We start from the raw sequence: 23696 nt of genomic DNA, 5'->3' as shown, positions 1-23696 counted from the left end.
CCTAATGCTAACTATATGGAATAATATCCATTTTCCTGTATTGTTGAATTCGTTCTATAGAAATTTATTAATACACTCTTTTTTTGCCTTCTTAAAGTACAACATTTACTTGGTCCCTAGGTGTAATGTATAACTTTTCCTTCCAAAGTTTCAATCTAGTTGGAAATTAAATACACGTTATTTAGCTGCACTGAAATTAGTTGAGATACATGATGCAAAGCCACAGTGGTCTGCCCTTTTTATGCCATCCAAGGCTGCAATTGTAATGGACGCCCCCCCCCCCCCCCCCCCCCCCCCTCCCCTCACTCCAATCACTGGCCTGGCTCTGAAATAACTGAAGAAAGAAGCAGGGGCGGATCTAGAAAAATGCTGTACCCGGGGTGATTTAGGGGGGGGGGGCGATTTAGGCCTCGCCCCTTTCTAACATCTTAGGCTGCCGACGGCTGCACACTATGTGCAGGTCCGTCCAGCCGTGACAGGCAGGGACAGCGTGATGCCCGGCTGCTCTGATTGTGTTTTAAACACAGTCAGAGCAGCCGGGCAGCACACTGTCCCTGTCTGTCACGGCTGGACGGACCTGCACATAGTGTGCAGCCGTCGGGAGCAAGTGTCTGCTAGGGGGGGGGGCGATCGCCCCCCCCTGGATCCGCCACTGGAAAGAAGTGCGTTGATACAAGTCAACTGCTCTCCTCTTTGCAACCTCTGTATTACAGCCACAGTGGCAGCATTAGTGGAGTAGAGAGACAGAAAATATTCCCTCCTGTCTCACTCACACAGTCACCCACTATGGCATGCTTGCCGACTCTCCCTGAATGTCAGGGGGACTCCCTGAACTAAGGGTGATCTCCCTCACTCCCTGAAGAGTCTGGCATTCTCCCTGATGCTGAGCCAGTACAAGACGTGGTTGGCTTCGCCATCTGTGGCATGGTGACACAGTTCAGAAATTGTGTCCTATGTCCATGTATTGATGCCTATGGAGGTGGCCATTTTCATGGAGACCAAGATTGAATCAAAGACCGACAGGTAAGACAACATGACTTCAGTAATGGAGACAGAAATGTAAAAGACACTTCAGTCTCTAGAGATTCATTAGCTGCTTTTCTTTAACGCATAGTTGCCTACTCTCCCGGAATGTCCGGGAGACTCCCTCATTTCTGGAAGAGCAGGGCAACCTCCCGGTTCTTGCCCCCGCAATAGATAAGTGGCAAGGGGGGCTTAAGGACGCAAATATCGCGTCATCTTAGCCCCCTCGCCTGCGGTAATTGGCCAAAATTGTGACAATCGTTTAGGGGCGGGGCCAAAATGACGCGATTCATCAAGGCCCATCATGCACGCCCACCTCCCCCTGGATCTCCCTGAAGCCAACAAGGAAAAGTTGACAAGTATGCACTATGGTCCCAATGCACTGATTGCAGGAGAAAGAGCTGTGACCCGCGGCAACAGGCTGCTTCCTGCAATCAATTATTGCAGAGCCTGGCCAGGGGCTTGCTGGGCTTTGGGCCCCCTAGTGGGCTACCTTGGACTGGTCTACCTGCATTTTTTTTCCTTTTAAAATGTTACTAATAGATTGCTAATAGACTTCGCACATCTGGACTTTGCAATTCTAATCCACTCTTCCCTGCAAAAACAGTTCAGGTCCATTAAATTGCGCTGGGATCTCCTGTGCACAGCCCTCTGTAGGTCATTCCTCAGGTTTTTAATGGGATTGATGTCTGTGCTCGGACTGGGCCAATCCAAGACTCTGATCTTCGGTTCTGAAGCCATTTGGGTGACTTGGATGTGTGCTTTGGATCGGTATCATTTTGGAAGGTGAAATTTCTCTTTATCTTCATAGTTTGGGGTGACTGAATGTATTTTTTGCACAATTTAGAGGGACTCAAAAGTGTTGTGAGAAACGGCTTCTGTGTTGCCACCCTACACCATAGCCCAGACATGTGCAGAATACGGGAGATTGCTGTAACATGCAGGGAGTGACTAGATCCTGCCAGAGATTCCTGCAGCTCCTTTAATGTTGCCTTAGGCCTCTTGGTAGTGTCGAATCTAAATCAGATTGTTCACCTGTAAGTGTCAGTTTATCAGTTATGAGCTCATCAGCTGGAGAGAATTAAATACACTGCATGGTTTGAGTGTACAATAAACTCTGCTTTATTAGTTACAAGTCCCTATCTATATAGCAAAAATCACATATTACAGAAAACTACGCCCCAAAAGGTTTTAACCACTCATGTTCCCTTCACACAGATTTTTAGTATATTCTCTCATTATTAACAGGAAAACTCCCCAGGGGGGGGTGCTGGCTTATCTCCTGTCTGGTATGTCCAAGGTTATAAGCATAGCCTTGCAAATAATGAATTACTCCTACAAAACAGGTGCATCTAATTTGTATTTAAGCTATAACAGAACAAAATGGCTATAAGGCAACAAGATGGCGTCAGCTTAGCAAAATCACATTTCTCAGTAGCCTCCCCGACGAGTTTTCCCCTCGCCCTGTCATCAAGTTAAGAGGAATGTCCTGATTTTGGCAATGTCCCTGTTCTGTCACGTTTTCTCCACTTATTGATGATCGCCCTCACAGTGTTCCATGGTAAGGGTAAGGCCTTTGAAATTCTTTTATATCCCTCTCCTGATTGGTAACTTTCAACAATGAGATCACGTAGATGTTTTGAAAGCTCCTTGCAGACCTTGGCTATCCCATTAGTTTACATCCAAGAAAACTGCAAGGAAATCCCACAGAGCAGATATTAAATAATGATGAGTTTTTGGTGGGTGATCAGACATAAAATAAGACCTATGGTCTTTTGAGTTGCCACGAGCTGCTGTACATTTTTATTATTAAAATTATCTTTTATTTTTATAGCCCGAACATGCACTAGCATTGCGCAATCAGTGAATATTTTTATTTGTGCATTTTAGTCGCCTTACAAGCTAATTTCCTCACCACGGGCATACAAACAAACACCAGATCCAGTTTAACCAGTAGTTAATTAATCTCCCAGTGGGTGTTTAGATCACTGTAGGAAGCCCATGGGGGGGGGGGAGGGATATGCAGGCTCCACACCGATAGCACCCCAAATTGAACCCAGGACCCTAGGGCTAGCAGGAAGAGCGTGCGGTCTGGTTGGCGAGTGACTGGAATTTCTTTAGTCTGAAACATGAGTGTCAGACCAAGTGGTGAGAAGAATTAACATCTTGCTGTCACACCCGGAGAGTATGTGCGTGTCATTGTTTCAAAATCACTTATAGGTTGGATTTCCGTATGTAAAAATATATTGTTTCTCCACTAGATGTCACCACAGTGCATCATCCCCCCCCCCCACACACAATCCTTGCAGGAGACATCTTTTTCTAGATAAAATAACCAGCACATTTACCGCACCTATCTATTTGTGAGCAAAAATTTGGTGCATTTATAAAAGTGTGAGGAAAAAGGAAACCACTAAATGTTGTTTACAAGACTTAACTGAGGTGCAGGAAGACAAGAGTATAGAAAATCCATCTCATCGGGTGACCAATGTCTTAGTGGACTTGAAGCGATGCTTTTACAGCAGCCTCCTATTATTAGGACCAAAAGAAAACTTTTTAGCTGTTTTAAGGCTGCAACACCTCTGCCTATTCCGTGTAAACGTTGCAGCTATATTTTTGCACGCCTCTGACGTTCAACTGACAACACTTGTTGCAGTGGTCGTATAAGGGATTAGAACTTACCTCTGGTTAGTTGCTAAGTATGGCATAAAGGAAAAACCTTCTAGACAGAACAATTCTACCTTAAATCCCCCATCTGCTGCAACACAAACCACACGCTAACACCATCTTTGCTCCAAGTACGCAGGAGTGTTGAGAGGCAATGGCTGGGTGTTGCGTGCTTCTGCCGCTAATGCAAGCGGCAATTCCGGAGGTTATTTTTATAGCAGGGGAACGTGTGTGTGTGGGGGGGGGGGCAGTCAACGTAATAGGTGACCAAGGTGTCCAATGGGGTGAAACTAAATGTTTCACCCCATTGGACACCACGGTGGCTAAGTGGTTAGCACTTCTGCCTCACAGAGCTGGGGTCATGGGTTTAATTCCCGACCATGGCCTTATCTGTGTGGAGTTTGTATGTTCTTCTCGTGTTTGCGTGGGTTTCCTCCGGGTGCTCCGGTTTCCTCCCATACTCCAAAAACATACTTGTAGGTTAATTAGCTGCTATCAAAATTGACCCTAGTCTCTCTCTCTCTTTCTCTGTCTGTCTGTGTGTGTATGTTAGAGAATTTAGACTGTAAGCTCCGATGGGGCAGGGACTGATGTGAATGAGTTCTCTGTACAGCGCTTCGGAATCAGTGGCGCTATATAAATGATGATGATGAAATGTTGGCAGGTACGCATCAGCCAGTGCAAATTTCTGATACTCCACAAGTGCCGCCATCTTTCTCTGCAAACCCACTCTCCTTGGCAGTAACCTAGGCACTATCAAGTTGTATGGCGCTATCACAAAGGGTTATGGTGTACTAATTTAGATAACACAGGTATTTGTATATCATTCAGTTTCTTTAATACTCAGTAAATATATATCAAATAGTGGCTTCACTTGCTTTTTAAATGCATCTACTTCCAAGGCATTGCAGCTCACAGAAGATGAAGCACAAACCTCCGTGAAGGATGATGTTGATCCAATGCAGCAAAAATGCTGCTTTAATGAAGACGTATCACCAACAAAGTCACTATGTTCCAAAGTATTGTAGATTTCAACTTATCAACACCATAGTAGATTATTATAAAGGTTATTTAAACTTAACTTTTGTTCCCCCAAACATTCCACGCCCCCCTGTGTAATGTTTACTATGCTTGGAATTACAACTCTGCAACAAATAATGTTATTTTCGGACCAAGCAGTAAGCCCCTGTGGCTAGATCCCTTGATGGGCTCTGTGTCACGGACTCTGGGGAGTGACTTAGGCCAAAGTATCAAACCCTCCGTGCCTCTAGTGCTGGCTTGGCCAACCTCTGCCTCTCCAAGTCTTGTGAAACTACAAGCCCTAGCATGCAGCACGGTGGCTCAGTGGTTAGCACTTCTGCCTCTCAGCACTGAGGTCATGAGTTCAATTCCTGTCCATGGCCTTCTCTGTGTGGAGTTTGCGTGGGTTTCCTCCGGGTGCTCCGGTTTCCCCCCACACTCCAAAAAAACATACTAGTAAGTTTATTGGCTGCTATCAAAATTGACCCTAGTCTCTCTCTTTCTCTGTGTGTGTGTATGTTAAAGGAATTTAGACTGTAAGCTCCAATGGGGCAGGGATTGATGTGAATGAGTTCTCTGTACAGCGCTGCGGAATCAGTGGCGCTATATAAATAAATGGTGATGATGATGATGCTCTTTTAGTAGATAGTCAGCCGATAGCTGGCAGGGCATGCTGGGACTTGTAGTCTCGCAACACCTGGAGAGCCGCAGGTTGACCGTGTCTGCTCTAGTGGTTGTCATCTGCTCACCCGACATGCTGAGAAATGTTGGACTTCACCAGTGAATCCCGCACGGAGCTTACGGTACACAGCAAATTGTGACCCCCAGGCTTTCACCCCCCTTGGAAGAAGTTGGCACAAAATAACCAAAAGCAGACAGATCGAACGGTTGGAAGAGAAGGCAGGTCAGTAATAGTAAATCAAATAAATTCTACACAAGAGCCAAAAATAACCTGTTAAGGCACAAAATGTTACACCATAGTTTTATTGTTCTTTGGTAACTTTGTTGTTCATTGTTCTCGGGTGAACTTGTAATTTCATGGCTTGTTTTTAATATCCAAACCGGACTGGTACTTGTCTCTCCCGTAAGGGATAACGACGTGGCCAATTATTGAGGTTTATCAGCTTCCCCCTTCGTATTTTAGCTTTTTTCATACTCAGAGGCTTCTCAAGCTTGGCCCTCGTACTGTTTCCTGCTTCAGGAGGTAGATCCGTCACAGGTGGCAGGGAAACCGTACTTGTGGTCATCAACGTCATTGGTGCCATCTCCTGTGCTACGGTCTCTTGCATTGGCTGCATTTCCGGAGCTCTAGAGAATTGATTTGTAGCAAAAGGATTGCTGAAAATCAAGCAAAACACTGATTAGTTTATTGTGTTTGTTAATCTGTTTTAGTGCTTTGTGGTGTTTATATCGGTGTTTTCAAAGATATGGAATTTTCCTCCTCTAAACAAATTATACGAATATTACAAGTCACCTATGAGTTGTGTGACAATATAAGGACACAGACCACAGTCACTACATGATGACTTCTAATATCCTTTTAATTTCCAGTAAACAGGAACAGTCGGTTTTATGAACAGTCCTTCTATATAGCTTTGTTTTGCCTTCTCGGATTGTCATACATCCCATAATAGAGAAACTTTCAAAAGGAGTTACGAGACATCACTAGTCACCAAATATGATTGATGACATGACAACCAATAAGGGTACTTTAAGAAGATTTTCAGCATACTGTATACATAACTGTTCCTTATTTCCAGGGATGGTCTCGGGTCTTAGAGATCCATCCCTGGAATTTGTCAATATTTTTAAAAATTGCCCAACAGTCCAAAGCAATTTCCTCTTATTCACTATATAAGGCACAGTTCTTTAGCGAACTCAGTATCTAAACAGTCACTTATGCAGTATAATTTGTTTCGTGAAATGCGTCGGGTAGCTCTAAAATTATTGTCATGCTTGAGGATGATCTGATTGAAACTTGTGAGTTCATTATCAGGAATGCCAAAAATCCAACCATTATTTTAGGTTATTTAACAACCTCACTAGCAGGCCACATGTTTTCAGCCCATTCGCCATTGGGGCCGTGTGCATGGCCATTTTGGCAACTGGTCCTAATGCAAACACCTTTTGGGTCAGATTTACCTAGACAGATGCACCCACCCAGCAGCAAACTGTCCACGGAAATTATTCTAAAATGTTTCCAACGATGATAGAGATGAGCTAAGAATGCTATATGTTTTCTTACCCGAACACCGGCTTGTCCATTGTGGTCTTCTGATATATCAGAGATTGTCACGTGTCTGTGTCAGTGGTCAGTCCTGTTAATGACAGGTAGAGGGTAACCTGCCAGTAGTCATATAAAGTCACTGACTGTGACATACTTGTGATGTCATAAACCACTGGACTGACTGTTTTTCAACTAAAGGTTTAAGCAACATAGTCATATATACAATAATACAAAAAATATTACCTGCTGATGCTCTCATTAACCTCCAAGTTTCAGTATCAGGGCCGGATAAACACCCTTGGAGCCAAAAATTCAAATTTATGACGGTCTGAACGTCTGCTTCTGAAATAATCCTTCCATTAATAACAGCTGAGCTTCCATAAAAAACATAAATTATTTCCCACTTATAACTGCTGCTGTATATTAATTCCACATACCAACAATTAATTAATTGAGGTGGAACCAGCTTTCTTTGTTGCGTCTTAGAAACAAGCGCTGGACCTAATATTGGCGACTTTCTGTTTTATATCAATATTCCCATATCTGCCAACATCGGTAATTTGCTGCAATTTAGGCCACGATACTGATCCACCTAAACCACACCCTGATCTGCCCAGACCCCTCCCTGTTATGCCAAACCCCACCCCTTTCATGTAGACTACACCTTTTTCTGCCACTGAAAACCCGGATGGTCCATAACAATTGGGACTGTTTCAGATGCATAGTTCACAGTAGTCAGTACCACACGTAAAGGGGCCATTCAGCAAATTTAAACACTGGAACAATACGGGAGCATCTCTGCAGCAGATCCCAATATGTCCCCAGGATTTAGCATAAGTATAGTATAACTTCATAAGTATAGTGTAACATATAAAAGAACAGAACAAAAGTGAACATGTTCCAATAATAATAATAAAATAAGAATTTGTGGTGTGTTTTTATGTGTCTTAAGATATTTGAGACCAAGATTTGGAAGTATTCAAATCCAATTTCCTTGTGTAACATGTGCAATTTAATATCTCGCATGAACAGCAATAATGTACATGCATTGAACCATATACGAGCGGATGCATCTGAGATTTAAGATGTATTGGAGGACTGGTGCACTGACAGACAAGGACAAGGATTACTATTAATTGCACATCGACCCGTCCAGCTAATAATAATTAGTGTGGCGGGTATATTATATCAGTTCATACCCACTTATTCCTATTACTTCATTGAAGTTTACATTTGGACAACTGCAGAAAAGAAGATTTTCATTTGAGCATACTGTGGGGGAATTCAATTGACGGCGAGATTTTTCTTTCCCGCAGTGTTAAGAAAAAAAAAAAAATCTTCCGTGGGTTTTTAACTGCTATAGCGCCCGTTTTTCTTTAACGCAGCGTTAAAACTCGTGCAATTCAATTGAAAAAGAGGGAACGCTGCGAGTTTTTAGGGGAGTGAAGGGGAGTTTTAATGCGGTCATATATAATTCAAAAAGAGGACTGGCATACATTTATATACATTAGATTGCATTACACAACCTATTTATTTGATAATATCTACATTACAGTACTTTCTTTAGCATATTTTTTTATTTCACTTTTTTTTACTATAGAATTATCTATACCAGTTTTGGCTAACCTGTGACACTCCAGGGGGTAAATGTATGAAGCTCCGGATTTTTCAACTCCGGCGTGTTCAGCTTGTTCGGCGATTAAATTTAAAGCGGCGCTGCATTGTAAAGTGAAGTTAACCCTTTACAATGCAGCGCCGCTTTAAATTTAATCGCCGAACATGCTGAACACGCCGGAGTTGAAGAATCCGGAGCATCATACATTTACCCCCAGGTGTTGTGAAACTACAAGTCCCAATCCCAACATGCTTTGCCAATATATAGCAGCTTATTGCTGGAAGGGTATGCTGGGACTTGTAGTTTCACAACACCTGGAGTGTCACAGGTTAGCTAACACTGATCTAAACCATGTTAAAACACATTAGTACATACACATTTATGCCAAAAACATACATAAATATATTTAATTAGTGATTTTTATTTTTATTTTTTTTATGGGTTTTTTTCCCATTATTTTTTCACAAGAAAATCAACTTTTTATTGTTATGCATTAGTGATAAACATTGTTTATCTTTTTTTTTTTTTCATTATTACATGTTTCAAATAGTTTTCATAGGTTTTTTTATTTTTAGCACACCCCAATGAGGTGCGAGATAAAACGGCATATTGGCCTGTTTAACGCGACGCGTTAAAAAACAATTGGATAGATTTTAACGGTCTCGCAACCACCCTATTCTTTCAATAGACCTTTTACTGGAGCGCGAGAGGACCGTTTCATGAAAAAAAAACTAAGCGTTAAAAATGGAATTGAATCGTGGGTAAAGTTAACCTGCTCAAAAGTTATTAAACGTGGTTTTAAAAATAATCTCGCCGTCAATTGAATTCCCCCATATGTGTCTAACTGTCAGGAAGACACTGTTCTCACTTGTGTATAGGACACTATATTATATTGCGTGCAAACAGGAGAATTTCACATTTAGCATTTACTGATAATACTTTGAAGCTACATCTCTACATTCTCTCTACACTAACGTAAGTACACACTTGTACGCCTGACAAACATCTGCCGCAAATTCTACTGTTTTTGATCATTATTGAAGCTTTTTATTTGTGCGGTAATGTTCTGCAGAGCAATTTGATGAAACCGACAGTTTTCGGCGACTTCTGTTTTTAAAACCACCGGATTTACTAAAGGCCGAACCACCAGTTAAAAGCCTGAAAACCACAGTTTTGCAAACCTCCACTTTACAAATTGCCATTTATCATCATCATCATCATCATCTATTTATATAGCGCCACTAATTCCGCAGCGCTGTACAGTGAACTCACTCACATCAGTCCCTGCCCCATTGGAGCTTACATTCTAAATCCCCTAACACACACACACACACACACACACAGACCGAGAGACATTCCAATTTTTTACATGATCCAAATACAAAGACACATTTACTAAGTTTCTGTTTGACAAACGGCCGGGAAAACAGCCACAAAAAAGAGGTGTAAGAGGAGCGATTGCTCAGACTACAAGCTGTTTCTCTATATTGCCATTCAGAACATAAGAGGAGGCAACATTCACATATACATCATGGGGGCAATCATTATTTATTGAGTAAAGAGCAAAATTAATTTATAATTAACTTAGGGGGGCAAATTTATTTTTTTCATTATATTAAGTATGCAGTATTATTGTATTACAGAGCCCTTCCTGTGTATAGCTCTTATTCAAGAGCTTCCTAATCCACCCAGTGCCTCCCTTATCAACAGCCAGTGTTACAGTCATTGTGCTAAATATTTAATGTTACGGACTCTGGTACTTTGCAAACTGATATTTTTTTTCGACAAACAAACATTCATTTTGTATGCACCAAACACAGTATAGAAAAGAGTAAAGACCAAATACAGAAGGAGTTCTGTTTTTAATAAGCTATGTTTAATAAACATACAGCATCAATATTTAGCAAGGTATAAAGTCTCTAACATGGTCGAAAGTTGCATCAATTGTTTAATTCACAGAGGATTTCTGTCTGAAATTATGCTATTTTTTTTTTCAACTCCCCAGCACTAAGGGCTAGATTTACTAAACTGCGGGTTTGAAAAAGTGGAGATGTTGCCTATAGCAACCAATCAGATTCTAGCGGTGATTTTGTAGAACGTACTAAATAAATGACAGCTTGAATCTGATTGGTTGCTATAGGCAACATCTCCACTTTTTCAAACCCGCAGTTTAGTAAATATACCCCTAATACTTGACTAGGGGGGAACCGAAATGATAGTAGGTTCCTGAATGAATTATTCCACCATCCAATCATGAATCGGCTCTCATTCCTTGCTGCTATGTCAGTTCTCTCTCTTCTTCGGAGCTCTCTGACGCCATCAGAAGCTCACCAGAGAGTTCTCCGCTGGTCATATGTAAATGGACCTGAGGAATTGATTAAATTGCCGCCAAGTGCCAAGGTAGCTGAGTGTCAGAGTTTAACAGAATATATAATTTACCTCGGAAGCCCCCCTTTGAAGGCTAACTCCACTACTTACCAACTTTTAGTATGACATTCCCCATAACCTAGCAATTTTTCTAACAGGATCCCGCACCTGCCTCAATTATATTTTAAGTCACAGATACTGATAGGTACCTGTAACAGACTAAGCTAATTTAAGCAAGCAAAGGTAGCACAGGTTATAGAGTTTCTTTCTAGTTGTCCATGAGATGCTGTAACAGGTATCTCTCAATGGAGGTTGGTGGGGAAGTCTATTAGTTAGGCTTTGGGGAATGTTATACTAGATAATGTTACAGGCATCTATCAGTATCTGTAAATTGAAAAGGAGGTTGGTGGGGAAGTCTATGAGTTAGGCTGGGTACACACTGGAGCGTTTTCGTCCAATAATTGGGCAAATCAGCTGACATACGACTGTTCGGTCGAAAGTCGGGTTAGTGTGTATAGTAATATGATGGTTGAAAGTCGTTCCAAAGTATTGCTTGTCGGCTCATTTGGTTGGTCGTACTGTTTAATATTTTCCAACCAATCACCGACCCATCATGTAGTGTGTATACACTCATGCTCACGATCCCCATAGAGTCTACAGAGTCGGGCTCTTTTCAGCCGCTGCTAGTGATGAATGTCCCGGTGAATAAATGTAGAGAGTGCTGTAGAAGGAATAATTAATTTGTTCGTTCTGAGACAGAATGTTTCATTTCAGAGTCACAAAAGCTTACAAAATTTGTTAGGACATGTGGATAGCTATAACAATGTGGTTTTAATCAGTGTGACAATAATGAATGAATATTGTGCTGTCATTCTCTGAAGACCAGAGGACCAGATGAAGAGCACAGATCTGAAGGTAAATCGTGTCAGTGTGTACGGATGAATCGTCAGACTGATTGGACCTTCAATCGTAAATACAATCATTTGAGATAACACGTTGGTCGGAAAATTCTTCAGTGTGCACCTAGCATTAGGCTTTGGGAAATATTATACTAGATAATGTTACAGGCATCTTTCAGCATCTGTAAATTGAAAAGGATATTGGTGGGGAAGTCTATGAGTTAGGCTTTGAGAAATATTATTCTAAATTACAGTAAATAGAGGAGTTAGTCCTTAAAAACTAATTTCTCCCAAAAATGCAATTTAATTTTGAGTGAAATATCCCAAGTTAAACCTGGACCTAAAAGGTTACTTACCGGGGATCCAGCGTTCCAGTTCTGTCGTCAGTTTTCTGACGGCGTGTGTGTTACCAGCACACTCTCCTCACTCCTGCATTTTCCCTGTCTATAAAAGACCAAGGTCTAGATTTACTAAGCTGCGGGTTTGAAAAAGTGGGGATGTTGCCTATAGCAACCAATCAGATTCTAGTTATAATTTATTTAGTACATTCTACAAAACGACAGCTGGAATCTGATTGGCTGCTATAGGCAACATCCCCACTTTTTCAAACCCGCAGATTAGTAAATCTAGCCCCAAGGGTTTAAAAAATTGGAGATGTTGCCTATAGCAACCAATCAGATTCTAGTTATAATTTATTTAGTACATTCTACAAAATGACAGCTGGAATCTGATTGGCTGCTATAGGCAACATCTCAATTTTTTGAAACCTGATAAATTTAAGCTCCCAGGTCGGCAGGAGTGGGGAGAGCGCGTCAGACTTCTCAGACTTTCCATGCAGTTAGCGCGTCCAACAACACGCTGTCAGCTGAAGCATTAAGTAAGGGGGAGAGCAGCCACATGGGCACGATCATCAGGGAAACTTAGCTGATAGCAGGGAACTGACTACATAGCCGGAATGCCCGACCCCAGATAAGTAACCTTTTACTTAGAATATTATTCTGATCATCCTTTACCCAGTTAGCTAAAGGTATAATGAGGAGGGATAGTAAGCTTGTAGAGCCAAGAGCAATGGCTCCTATAAAAACTTCCAGGGACCTTGTAAGAAGCAGGGTCCTGTCAGTACCAGGTTCTGGAATGAATTGCTGATGGTGATGATGTTGGTGCTTCACATAGTTTCATAGTCAGGTAAAGGTGACGATTTGTGCGCCAAGAGGTGAAATATCGCTGTGGAGAGAAGGACCAAGGTTAGTGATATCAATGGTTTAAATAGAAGATACCCATAGCAGAATATTAAAAGGGTCCCCAAGCCACTCCAAACCTCTGCTCCATTGCTAAGACCACACCCAGCAAGATCTCTCCCAGCCCCAAAAAAACCTCATAACACTGCATGGCCATAATTGCAGACAACCGATGTGAACCAGGATGAACTATATATACTTTCCTTTTATTCTTTGTCTCTGCAAAATGTGATTGTAGCCTGAAGAAATCCCTGCCCTTTTCAGACTGAGGAGGAATGGAGGGCAGAGCTCCTGTGTCCAAATTCTCCCCGGGCAGGATTATATTTTGAGCCTTGTTATAATTATCTAGGATCATCAAGGATTCATACAGACATAGACCTTGATTAACATAAATAGTAGAGGTGCCTTAAATTGTGTAGAAGCACCCTAAGATCTACATTTCTCTTTGCTTAAAGGGCTAAACCTAAAGCCTATCTTTGTGGGTAAGTTCCCTTTCCCAAAAGGATACTAAAAACATTCATAAATATGTTTTTGTTAAAGTTCCCATCAGAAGTCAAAATGGAAATTTAGTAGTGGCGCTATGGAAATTGTAAGTGACTGGAATGTGATAGCATTAGAAGAAGTGACGGCATGGCATACCACCGTATACTGACCCAGGGGAGGACTGGCAAATTTTAGCCCAAGTTAGCCCAATATGGGACCAGCCTGGGGGGAAAAATGCCCCCCTGCAACCCAACCCAGCCTGACCCTGTACTGACCAACTTTGACCACTGGTTCCTATACTAACAAAAAACGCAGTGTCCTTCAATGGGCTTAGTGACAGGAAGTCTGATGTGTGCAGAAAATACCTTCCCTCGGGAACCACACAGCGACTACCTGTGATCTCTTTGGACTTTGTGCACCTGAACCCTTACACTTCAATAGCTCCACCCACTTTTTTGCTAATAAATTTTTTTACTTGTCCTCCTGGGATCCTGGATGTAAATGGGGTTAGGTTATGGGCGACTAACCAACCTGCAATGATCACAGTCACGTTAGCAGTCCAACAGAGGTAGAAGGACCACTGGTAGTTGTAAGAACTGTTGACAACGTTGTAATAAGTCTCCGCTGTGTAGACCGACATTCCGATGAGAAGGAACATGGCTGCAAAACATAGCGAAAATTATCTTTCAAATAGGACAGTCAGCTAATGAGTCGTTGGATCATAGGATGTTAAATGAAAGCTGTTCCCCCGAGCTCAGTACCTAACATGTTTGTGAAGACATTATCCACTCATCCATTTCCAAGGGTAATTTGATGATCACAATAGCAAACACATATTTAAAAAGCTGTTGTCGGTTTTGGGACATTTTAGAGCAATTCCCCTTGTGTAGCAATTTCATGGGGCACTTCCCCTGGAAACGTAAGTTGTACATTGTATTTATTGCTATTGTTATATCATTGCACACAAATAAGGCCGGCTCCACCACTAGGACTGCAGACGTCCAGTTGATCTCTATGCTATATATTGCAGGTATGTGGGGAAAGTGAAACCTGATTGGGCGACCACAGCTCCTGTCCAATCAACTGCTGTATTCAGTGCAAAAATCCCGTCCCTGCAGATCTGAATCTCCCGTTTTCCTGCAGATCTTCAGAGATCCTGTCTTGCTACGTGCTGAAAAACTGTCGAGACTGATGGTCAGTTCAGAGCTAGTACAGAAGAGGGCCATTTATTAGTGGTTTTCCCAAAGTGGACAACACCTTTAACTATTGGCTTGAGCTTCAGTGGTTCCACAGTTTATAGGAAACCATTGGGAATATAATTCATGTCTATTTCGAAAAACATTTGTTAATGGATTTTGAAGTAGTCTAGTAACAAATTGGCCTTCAGTAGGTATACTAGAGAAAAGTCAAACCCTGTGATGGAAGCAGTCAAAATCCCACCAAGCCTTGGGGATTAATGCATTGGTGTGGAAGCCTGGGTTTTTTGAAGGCAGGGTCTGTAGACATCTGGGGACATCAGAGCTACAATAGTTATGACTGAGAACTGTATACTATATAAAGCTCAATCAAACCCTTCCCTCAATGACACGGTACGTACAATGCCCAGGGTTATACATGCATACATACACCTAGACCCTCCCCTTTAACACCAAGAGCCCCTACAGATTTTTGCTATTTTCGCCTTGACTATAATTTGGTCTGGTTGTTTTGTCATGTATGTTCTAGTTTAAGCTTTGACCCTTCATCTCCAGCCATGTATTGCCAAGTTATTTAGTCCAATCAATTAGCAACTAACTATAAATCATTATTAACTGTGATAAGACTTCAGGGTAACTGAATAATGGTGAGCTTGCTCACCAAAACCAATATCTCATCTCATCTCTACCTACACTCCTAGCCGCCCCCTCCGCCTCACTACGTCACTGATCTCCTCTTCTCATTCCCGTCTCCAGGACTTTGCCCGGCCTGCTCCCCTGTTGTGGAACGATATTCCACGTTCCATCAGGTTAGCATCTACTCTCAAATGCTTCACGCGTGCCCTTAAGACTCAGTCCTCCTCCTAACTCCCTTGTCCCGGCTATCTCCCCTAGTTAGCACCACCCTATTTGTGCCTCCTCTTTCCTTTAGGATGTAAGCTCTCAGGAGCAGGGCCCTCTTTCATTGTGTTCTCCTTCTACTATTCCATCACCCCCAGTACCTCTTGGCCTGCTTCCCTTGCCCTGCTTTCTTAGCTTCGGCCTACGTCTCGCTGATTTCTACCATCACTTTCACACATTGTCCCAGAAATAATTTGATTTGCGTTACCATGTTACCTGTGTGTGTTTTATGTTTTTTGTTCTTTCTGTATCATGGGTCACTGTTTTCTGTATATGTCATGTATGGCGCTGCAGACCCTTTGTGGGGCCTTATAAATTAGAGATAATAATAATAAATAATAATATGTATAAAATAAATGTATGGGAATAATTAGTCCCTAATTTAGATCATGCCAAAATATTTACAGTATTTAAATAATGTATTAAATTATAACTATAAAAATATATAAAATGTTAAAAAAAAAAATCACCATGTGCAAATTAACAGTTCTCCCCTGTGTCTAATATTCGAAGCTTTTCCAAAACATCCAGACCTAGCCGCTGCCTGACGACAGCTTAAGACGGCCCTGTCCACATAACGGTAACGAAAGAATGTCACTTACCTGATAAAACCTCCAAGGTGGCAGTCACAAGGGAGGCAGTAATTTTTCCTATGTGATAGTTGATTAATGCCAAGCAGGAAACCAACATTGCAAATATGATTAGAGAGGTGGACAAGATGAGCAATGCTCGGGTGGCATCGATGTATCCTGCAATGGAAAATAAGTCTGGTCATAATCTGATCCCACACATTATATATAACAGGCTAGGATAGGTCAACCTTTGTGTATTTAGTTTTCGCCTCCTGCTCATCCGGGATGTCCTTAGTTTTAAAGCAGGTGGAGTTAGAACAACCTGCAGCCAATCAGATCGTCAGGGAGGTCGCAGCGGCAGGAGATGAGTGCGGGGATAACGTGGGAGGCAGTGACCTGTATACTCGTGTGGTTAGGTCACTGAGGACAGGTCTGCATGTGACAGGGGCAGTATCATGATAATGGAGGATACTAGAGAATTAGATAGTGATAGTGAGTTAGATAGTGGATGGAGCTGGGCACCTAACAGCAGAGCAGTGATGTCAGGTTCTGGAAACTGTGTAAACTACACCTCTATATGAAACCAAGTTCATACATCTAGTTTCTATAGCAAAAAAAAACCAGCTGGATCATTGACAACTGAAAAATAAAAGATTTGTGGTTACTAGATGGAGTGGACATAGGTCACCAAGGGTTTTGTGCCTACAGACTCCAGTGATGTATATATGGCCGAAAGGGTTTATTTTTGTAAAAAAAAATATTGGTTAGATATACTCTCTAGCCGAGTGTATCCATCACTACTCTCCTCTCCTCTTCAGTGGTCAACCATATGCAGTCTTGAGCATACATTCGGGTTTGAAAACACTGATTCTAAAGAGTTTTTTTGTGCAAGTAATTTCAACCCTAATGACATTGGGCTTAAAAGGCGGCCTGCAATCCCTTTCCCCTAAAAAAGGAGAACTTGCTTGAAATCCCAGATCTGCTAAAAACATAAAAGTGTGAATTCCTTCCCCCTTCCCTTAACCTTCCCAATCTGCTCTTTCTTCTCCCCCCATTTTGCCCTATTTTCCCCCCTTCATCTTTTGCCTTTTATTTGTATAATTTAAAACAAAATAACATTGTCATGGTACCATGCTCATATGAAGCTGAATTTGTTTTGTAAAAGCACTGTGAGAGAGTGTCATACACATTGTTAAGTTTGTATCTGCATTTATCATCTCACTAATGTACCTTTCAAGAGTTTTATATTTTGCAATGCTGTTCAAGATCAGGGGGTAAATGTATCAAGCTGAGAGTTTTCCGGCGGGTTTGAAAAACCAATCAGATTCTAGCTATCATTTGTTTAGTACATTCTACAAAATGACAGCTAGAATCTGATTGGTTGCTATAGGCAACATCTCCACTTTTCAAACTCGCCGGAAAACTCTCAGCTTGATACATTTACCCCCAGATGTTATTAATAAAACGTATTTAAAAAAAAAAGGAGAACAATCAGATGCATTAAATATTAGCTGTACCCTGCAACTGGCACTAAATCGACACGTATTCCCGATACCGGATAATAATTGTACAGAAATCGATAAGATCATTTTTCTGCAGTTTGGTAAATGTGGTTGGAAGATCTTCTGAATGCATTAACCAGAACCTGACTAAAACTTTGTTCTCCTGTGGTTGTGTGCCTATGTGAGGAAATTAGATCAGTTTCAATTTCGGTTAGTGTAAGCAGCGGGTGGAAAACGTTGTACCCGCTCATAGCGAAGGTAAGGAACACCCTCTCTATGCCAAACACCCCCTATCAACCAGTGCCAATTTTTGTTTCTGCACAAATGCCGCCAACCTTCTCCCCCAACTAATGCACTTTGGCTTAAATCTAGACACGTCACATCACCAAAAAGAATTTTATTTGCGCTTCGGCCCTTTTATAGGATATAGTACCTGCTCAATTCCTTCTTACCGAAGATAATTCTACAAATAAAGTTTTTCCTCATTCTCTAAGTTATTTTTATTCTCTTTGCATGAAAAAGTCTGACACCTATAGACACGGGTCCTACATAAATACCGTAAAATATATTAATGAGAGTTCCAAGAAATAGTAGGAACAAGTGAATGCTCTGCAGATATCCATAGAGATTATTAAAGTAGTCGTCTCTAAATGACCTCAAAATGTATAGATCTGCAAAAGACGATTTACGACACAATAAGAATTCTTACCTTTCTCTGTGATTTTATTGCATATATTTTTGGTGCAATTTTGCCAGAGTCCTGCGTGGAACAAGTTTGAGCCGAAACTGACGTACCAGAAGTCAGTGAGGATCCCTGTGAGCAGGAGAATGAAACTAAGGCAGGCGCAGAAGGTCCCGACAATGTTCTTAAACAGCATTTTCTTCCACAAGGTCGTACCTGGATATCCACAGACCACTGAGGAGAGAGGACATAAGTGTTGTAATCTCACAACAAGACAGTACTGGGACATTGCAGCAACCCCTATATGAATCACATGGTTGTATTTCAAATACACCGATCACCAACATACATTGATGGCAGACATTTTGTGGGCCGAACCATTATTTAAGAGAAGCCAGCCAATGAATTTGCTCGGAACCAGAGTCACAAAATGCCTAGGTGACGTCACTAGCTCCTGGTGAATGAAAAGGATGCATAAAATGAAGGCTGCCTCCGTTATATGACAAGAACATATTAAATCATCAAATTATGACTTGCCTGAAAGATAGGGAGGCAGAGTACTTTTTAAACAAGTAGACTGACCGATGAATCAATCTCCTTTTCTCATTTGCATCATCCTAAGGACCTAAATCTTTAAGGGGAACAGAGCCTTTCCTCCATGGAGGTGAGAGGTATAAAAAGACTTATAATGTCCCTGTAAAAAAAATATTCTACACATACACAATTAACTGGGGCCCAACCACTAAATCCATAAGCCGGAACCCCTTTTTCTTACAGATAATTAGGACTGTCCTGAGAAGAACAACACTTTTGGGAATATGAGCGAGAAAAGCTAATAATTTGGGTTCTAGATAAATCAAAGCTGAAGACTCCTGAGGAAAGATGTATCACGCTCTTTTTCAGCGATTGCTGTACAAGGAGAGGGAGCCCGCCCATGCCTCTCCATTGGAGGTGAACAGTGGTTCTCAGCGATTGCTCAAGATTTCAAGTGTTGGCGAAAGCCAAGGGGTGGGGGGGATGGGGGGACACACCTCCTATTTACTACGTGAAGGGGCAAGATAAAATGTGGAACGGTTCTAGTAAAGTGAACTCCCCTTTAGGTATTTTGTAAGACCTAACAATTGAGTGCAGAGGTAATTGTTGGTAACATTTGTATATGTAAGTAGTACATTATATGAATGTCCAAGAAATGTTTCATATTACATTAAATGACGACTTAGAATTCATGTCCATTTAAAGTCTTTTTTTCACATGTTTGTGGGCCATGAACATACGATCACTTCTGTGCTGAAAAACTTGTTAAAACCACATACGATGACTAATGCAGAAAGCCACACAGGATATTCTCTTGTATAGTATTCTACTGCAGCCTCAATACCTCTTTGCTTTTCGTTTGAGTTACATATTAATTTAAAAGGAACCCATAAAGACATAGTCATGTTGTGCACGTTTAAATACAAGGTAGTGTACTGTAATAAATATTAGAAAGATTTGGGGGGCCAGTATGTGCACCCATCCCTCCCCAAGGCCCTACACATATATATATGTGCATGTTCAAGTAGTGATCCTTATAAGGGGTAGGTGAAGAAGGGTCATATTCTGCAAGTGTCTATGCATGTTAGTAAATTATTATTCTATAAATTGTTTTTACTAAGTAAAGTGTACACTTTGCTGAATAGAAACTATGAGGTTCTTGGTAATGGCTTTGTGTGGTTAATTCTCAGCTAGTGGCCTGCAAACCAAAATTAAATATTGAGTCAAAAATCCTGAGTTACTTGCACCAGTATTCTGTATAGTTTATTGTTTAGTTTAGAACTGGGTTGTTTATATTTATGGTTACATATACAGTTATGGAATATACACCTATTCTGTATTTTTTTGTATAGTGAAAGGTTTGCCCAAAAGTCTTCTTTTTGATGTATTATTGGAATAAATGTTACTCCGTGGCTGACCAGCTGTTGTTATCTCAATAGCCTGGCATGCTTTTTTTTTTTTAACGAATAAAATTTTTATTGGTTTTTTCAAGGTTTTTCAAAAGGGGTACAGAAGAAAAAAAAAAAAAAAAAGGGAAAGGGTACATAAAGGGGATGGAAAACATACACAATATCCTTGAGAAAAAATACAGCGTCAAAATCAAATGCAATTGACTATACGTTGTGTACATTCGGCTTGATTAGTACTTTACACCCCATCAAACAAAAGATCATTCACCAGCGTCATTGTCATTAGAGGGCGAGGTAAGTGAACGTGATGGATTTCCCTCCCCATCTGTCACATAATTATGCCAGGCTCTCCACTTAATCAGCGGGGACGATGTTGACGTGGAATATGGGACACCCAGTGTTCCCATTTCAAAATTTAAATTAATTTTGGAGATTATCTTGGCCAGAGTAGGGGGGAGAGGCTGCTTCCAGGCCTGGGCTATAGCTGCTTTGGTTGCTATCAGTATCTGGCCTGTCACGTATCTATCCCAACTGGGAAGAGAGGGGGGATAATATTGCAATAAAGCTAACTCTGGTGTGCGGAGGACCGAGTGACGAAGGACTGAGCTTATCAATTGAAAGGCCTTATTCCATATAGGCCTTATTACCGGGCATGACCAAAATATATGAAAAATATCGCCACGCTCAGAACAATTACGCCAACATAGTGGGGATATGGAAGGCCAGATCTTATGAAGTTTGTCTGGAGTAACATACATTCTATTCAGTAATTTTACCAACATCTCAGTGTGATTAAGGCACTTGGACATTTTAAAGGAGTTGGCGAAAATATGTTCCCAGTCTTCCTCTGACAAATTTAACTGAAGGTCTGATTCCCATTGGATCTGAGGTTTGGATTTGGGAGCGATATCAAGGCTCAATAAGGTTTTATACCAGAGGGTAATACTGGCTCTACTACTACCACCTTTAGTTAATGGGGAGTAATACCTGGCTAAAGGAGGGCCTATTGCCGGAATGCTCAACGGTAAGGAAGTTAATAGATGCCTGATTTGAACTGGCATGCTTTTTTTATGCCGAAAAACAGTTGGCGTCTTCAAGAGCAAAGTTCTCGTAGAGCGTTGCTGTCCAACTGGCTGCCCACGGTGTTCAACTGGCCCAACAGGCCGACAGCTATAATCCATGACATAGAACTTTTAGTGGGTGTCTTGCAGGTGGCTTAGCTTCACTCTGACACAAGTAGTTTCATTCTGTGCCTTTGACTAGTATCAGCTGCACATTTTTTTTTATTGGTTGAAACCATTTGCCATTTCATTGGATGGAAGCCTGGTTGATTTATTGGATGAAATTGTGACACATCCCATCCCCCTTCCTGCATAGACTTTCCCTACTGGCAGCTCTTCTCATACCTGCTAACATGCAGAGAATATTAAGCCCCACCAAAGAGAAGTGATTAAGGTCGAAGGTTAAAGGTGGACTTGGAGCTGTCAAGGACATGATGGGATTATGCACAGGGCAGTGTGCCCAACAAGAGGTTGTTGCAGGGCCAGCAGAAAGTGTTGAGTACAGTAAATACGGCAGGAAGGCACCACACTCTTACTGGGGTGCCTCGCCAGCCCACCTGTGCCGATTTTGTTTTTGACATGGGTGTTTTCCCCTTAACATTCGAGTCCCCACTCTGAACAGAGCAGGGATCAGAATAGGTGGATTATAGGGCAGAGGGGCATATGAGGGGGGGGGGGGTTCGGCAGGGGGGGGGGGGATCACTGACGTTGCCAGTGCTGACCCTGGGCACAGGGCTACATATGGTGGACACAAGACCACAGGAATAAGGTCATTATGCAAAGTATAGACTACATGTGGTGGGCACGATGCTGTTACACTGAGTACAAGGCAGTGGACATCTGATGTGGTGGAGGGAGTTGAAAATACAATTGCATAAAGTGTTAACAACTTTAATAGATACAATTGCCATGAATAATATTGCTTATGGGAATAATATTCACATTTTTCTCAACAACTCTAACATTGGACTAGAGATGATAACAAATATATACAAGTTTAAAAGGCATGCAGCATATATATATATATATATATATATATATATATATATATATATATATCTCTATCTCATCATTAATACTGCTAGCTATTCATTCAATAGATCAAAAATAGATCTACCTCAAAACATAGAAATAAGCAAAGCTTAAATAGTTGTTGGAAGCTAGAATCTGATAGGTTGCTATAGGCAACATCCCCACAGCTTAGTAAATCTAGCCCCTAGTGTCAAAAATGTACAAACATGGTGCACTAATTACAGGTTTCCATGAGCATTATTATATGTAAATTAGCTGCACAGAGGGCGATCAAATGAATATGGTTCACTGTGTCTGAAGAGAAATATTATATCTTACATTTCAGCAATGCAGATAGTGATATTGATTAAAAAGAAAATCTACTCAGGATTTAGTAATTATCTCACCAAATCCTTGCAATTGCCCCTTGTAAGATGATACTGCTGCATTGTAAATGCCAATCTTTTGCTTAATCATTAAAAAAGGTAAAATCAACTATATTCGGTGTCATTAATTTACTTAATAAACCAGCCAGCGGTCCTGCTGCTTGTCATGCTGGGATTTGTAGTTCGACAGCAGCTGGAATGTCAGTCATTTCCACAGAGCAGAACATTTTTAGCTTTTGCTACAAAAGTGACATAAAAATACACCGCAGAATGATGATGTATGTGCACAAATTGCACAAGACTCGACGCAAACTTTTTTGTGCATAGCTGGCTGCAGACTTTATTTTGATACATGTTATATTACATTTATAAGTTATTATCAGTTCAGTTATTTTAACTTCAAAGAGAACATTTGATAAATACCTTGTTTGGGGGGAGAGCTGGAGCTGCTGTGTCTGCTTCCTGAGTGGTCTGGTTGATGAACTTTGTCTTGTCACATTCTGGTAAAGAAAGAGGGAGGCTGCGAGTAGACTCACTAACAAGTTTACCAAAAGTGGTAGGAAACATCACGCTGCTCCGTTGCTCAGAGATCAGTATGACTATCAGACTTGATATCACACTTACAAACAAAGGGGTACGTGATGATGGGTAAAGATATCACACCTGGTAAAAAAAAAAAAAAAAAAAAAATGTAGCTGTCTTAAGTCAAAGAGCAGTTTCAAATATATATTTTCTCATTTATTTTAACTAGTTTAAAAAAAAAAAAAAAGCCATTGATTTAATCACTGATAGGGACCCCCCAGCATCTAGTGTGGTTCTTAGTCATAGACAACGCCTAATATTACAAGTAGAAACACTTTAAACGTAAAATGGTATATAACCGAGAGAAATAAGAATGGCGTCT

General features: G+C 41.2%; 1 protein-coding gene and 1 long non-coding RNA gene across 3 annotated transcripts; both read right to left on the bottom strand.

Moving 5' to 3' along the window:
- Positions 1 to 5658: 5658 nt before the first annotated feature.
- LOC142106777 (uncharacterized) lies at positions 5659 to 7546 on the bottom strand. 2 transcript variants are annotated; one of them, XR_012679785.1, is made up of 3 exons: positions 7181 to 7546; positions 6956 to 7028; positions 5659 to 6048 (listed from the first exon to the last, which is right to left on the bottom strand). It is a non-coding gene; the product is annotated as an uncharacterized LOC142106777 (long non-coding RNA). The 2 variants fall into 2 exon arrangements; XR_012679784.1 differs by lacking the exon at positions 7181 to 7546 and having other exon boundaries at positions 6956 to 7171.
- A 2849-nt stretch (positions 7547 to 10395) lies between these two features.
- Positions 10396 to 23352, bottom strand: LOC142106778 (lens fiber membrane intrinsic protein-like). Its single transcript, XM_075189787.1, has 5 exons — positions 23216 to 23352; positions 18419 to 18625; positions 16238 to 16384; positions 14071 to 14199; positions 10396 to 13042 (listed from the first exon to the last, which is right to left on the bottom strand). The coding sequence occupies exons 2-5, from the start codon at positions 18585 to 18587 to the stop codon at positions 12984 to 12986; spliced, it is 504 nt and encodes a 167-aa protein (XP_075045888.1). The 5' UTR covers positions 18588 to 18625; positions 23216 to 23352; the 3' UTR covers positions 10396 to 12983.
- Positions 23353 to 23696: the final 344 nt, after the last annotated feature.

This window comes from Mixophyes fleayi, chromosome 11 (assembly GCF_038048845.1).
Source record: "Mixophyes fleayi isolate aMixFle1 chromosome 11, aMixFle1.hap1, whole genome shotgun sequence".
Lineage (NCBI taxonomy): Eukaryota > Metazoa > Chordata > Amphibia > Anura > Limnodynastidae > Mixophyes > Mixophyes fleayi.
The sequence above is the reverse complement of the archived record's forward strand: the minus strand, read 5'-3'. Positions and strand labels throughout refer to the sequence as shown.